Genomic DNA, 1418 nt, shown 5'->3' on the forward strand with positions numbered 1-1418 from the left:
ACGTTACTAGCTCTCCTCTGATTGGTTGTTTACAATGAAACATGATCAGAGATCAGAGACTAGAAACACATGCTCTACTGAATATTGAAAATTATTCAACTTTATTTACACTGATGGTTAAGGGTAAACCGTGAGGGGGATCCGTACGGTCCGTTGCTCCACTATGAGTCAAGACGTCAGGGTTCAAAGGGTTAACGCAGCTCTAAAAGCAGCTCCTCCTGTTGTTTAACAGCTGGTTTAAAGACTGAAGCTCACTACGGAGTCTGAAGCAGGGAGGTGGACTACAGCGCTACACCGTCTGCACAAAGACTTCATCCACACCGCTACGTCTTCCTTCTGAAGCGCCGAGCGTCCACACTAGGGCCTCTAAAGCAGAGGCCATTGGTCAGGAAGCCACGCTATCATTAGAGCTTTGAGGAGGACGACTTTCCTTTTCTTATTAATACTTATTTTGTTCTGAACAACTATTGTGAAGTTCACACAGAAACCGTAAAGGAACAAAAACATAAATGCTCTCCAGTATGATGAAGAGCTACGAGTGAGAACAGACAAGGAAACGAGTGAGAGACGTGTGACCACATCTATCGACCCGTAACGTCTCGTCTAAGTGTAAATCTGATGTGTGAGTGAGAGACAATAAGACCTGCAGCGTTGTGGCCAAGTTTAAAAAATAAAACGTGTTTTAGTGGAGTGCTTGTGTGGGAAATATATACATATAACCAGTACTATAATACTCTGTTGTATTCTCTGTAACAAAGCAACCAATCTACTTCCTGTGTGCATCGTGATATTCACTCTTCGGCGTGTCGTTATGGGCGGACATCTTTCTAAAGCGATGCTGAAACGCTGAGGTTTCTAAAACGAGTGGATGGAGGTCGTTGTTTTAAAAGGAAAACGTATCCGTGTGGATGAAGACAAAGACGGCTGAGGACACAGCGGGGGAGACCTGGACCTCTGTGAGGACACTCACCCCGTCTCTCTGCATTTTAAAATGTTTGAGCCACTTCTCCTTCAGTGTGGCATCGAGGACAAACAGAGAGACAACGTTCACACACAGAGAGACAGACAGACAGCAGAGCGTCCTCTCTTTCGGGACGGATGGACATGAAAACATGACATGAAGACATGACTCACCCGTGACTCCCCCTCGCCCCTCCACTCCACCCGGTTGGGGAACAGGTAGAAGTAGCGGCGCTGCCACTGGGTGAGGAACGGGTTCCCCAACTTCAACATGTAGCCGTGCATGATGCAGTCCTTACCGAAGGCATAGTCTGTGTGCAGAGAGAGACAGACAGAGAGAGAGACACAGAGAGAGAGACACAGAGAGAGAGACAGACACAGAGAGACAGACACAGACAGAGAGACAGACAGAGAGACAGAGAGAGAAAGACACAGAGAGACAGACACAGACAGAGAGA

The 1418-nt window shown here is 47.0% G+C and overlaps 1 protein-coding gene across 1 annotated transcript in view; it reads right to left on the bottom strand.

Moving 5' to 3' along the window:
- The window catches only part of grk3 (G protein-coupled receptor kinase 3), a 55792-nt gene that overhangs the window by 5855 nt on the left and 48519 nt on the right, over positions 1-1418 (bottom strand). The window contains exon 19 of the mRNA XM_031878065.1: positions 1135-1271. Within this exon, the coding sequence (XP_031733925.1) occupies positions 1135-1271 (137 nt within the window). The remainder of the gene's footprint in view (positions 1-1134; positions 1272-1418) is intronic.

Source organism: Anarrhichthys ocellatus, unplaced genomic scaffold (genome assembly GCF_004355925.1).
Source record: "Anarrhichthys ocellatus isolate YVR2014 unplaced genomic scaffold, GSC_Weel_1.0 scaffold160, whole genome shotgun sequence".
Taxonomy (NCBI): domain Eukaryota; kingdom Metazoa; phylum Chordata; class Actinopteri; order Perciformes; family Anarhichadidae; genus Anarrhichthys; species Anarrhichthys ocellatus.